We start from the raw sequence: 1,268 nt of genomic DNA on the forward strand, positions 1-1,268 counted from the left end.
GAAGTGGTTAAAGAATGACGCGGTCTTATCTTAATCATTGGATTCCTAAACGTACTAACAAAGCTCACTGTATGATACATATATTGTTTTCATCATAGCTATCTATATCGTATCACGCTTTTGCAATGTAAGGTCCCAGCAAAGACGCGGATGTATGTGTATGTACTGGATTTACATATAAATAGATCTATATTTAGAAAATTATATAATATATATATATCCTAGGTAGGCGCGTAAGTTGAATCCGTCTTTAGTATAAGAGACAAAAACTTTGTGTACATTGTTTTCAACAATATGTAACATATGTTTCGCAACAGCATGCAATTCAATGTTTTTAAGTATTTTTTGAGTCCCCGGACAGGTCAGATGAATTGGTGATGTGTTGTCGCCCCTGAACGGTAACCACCAGATGGCGCTAGAAGCCGTTCTCGCAAATGATTGGCTGTTTTTTCGGCGGGGAAGTGAAATTTCGATCCACTTCCGGTCTATATATACAACATTCGCCCGCCATATTACTATCATTCTCTCTCCATTCGTGACAGTGACAGCAGCGTAAATATTTTCTGAAACAAAAATGTCAGGCCGTGGCATAGGTGGAAAAACGAAGGCAAAGGCAAAGAGCCGTTCATCAAGGGCTGGACTGCAGTTTCCAGTCGGTAGAATCCACAGATTGCTCAGAAAAGGAAATTATGCAGAACGTGTTGGCGCTGGTGCTCCAGTTTACCTGTCTGCTGTGCTTGAATATTTGGCGGCAGAAGTTCTCGAATTGGCGGGAAATGCAGCTCGTGACAACAAGAAATCCAGAATTATTCCGAGACATCTTCAACTGGCCATCCGAAATGACGAGGAGTTGAACAAACTTCTTTCTGGAGTGACCATCGCACAGGGAGGCGTGTTGCCGAACATCCAAGCCGTGTTGTTGCCTAAGAAATCCGCAGCTGCCGCCGCCAAAGGAAAGAAGTCATCCCAGTCACAAGAATACTAAAATGTGAGACGTGAATATTGTGCTGCTGACATTTTTAGCCAGGACACTGAACATTTCACTGGATAACCGGTGCAACCTGAATGCACGATGCGTTGTACCAGTATGGCAGACATTTTTGTGTTTCCCGCCAAGTGTGTAATACCAGGTCATATCCGTTGAGGGGCAATGTGTTGTAAAATCAAACATTTTTAACGCATCCTGTTCATCTTACTTCATACTTCATCATTTCTGAATATTTCTTTTAGAATTTACCATTCTGTATCTTTAACCTTTCTATTGACTT

General features: G+C 41.5%; 1 protein-coding gene across 1 annotated transcript; it reads left to right on the forward strand.

The window, feature by feature from the left end:
* Window positions 1-574: 574 nt before the first annotated feature.
* LOC139479622 (histone H2A-like) lies at window positions 575-985 on the forward strand. The gene has a single exon (XM_071262462.1). It carries the CDS (start codon window positions 575-577, stop codon window positions 983-985), a length of 411 nt encoding a protein of 136 aa, XP_071118563.1.
* Window positions 986-1,268: the final 283 nt, after the last annotated feature.

This window comes from Haliotis cracherodii, unplaced genomic scaffold, assembly GCF_022045235.1.
Source record: "Haliotis cracherodii isolate W230 unplaced genomic scaffold, xgHalCrac1.p SCAF_4, whole genome shotgun sequence".
NCBI classification, from domain to species: Eukaryota; Metazoa; Mollusca; class Gastropoda; order Lepetellida; family Haliotidae; genus Haliotis; species Haliotis cracherodii.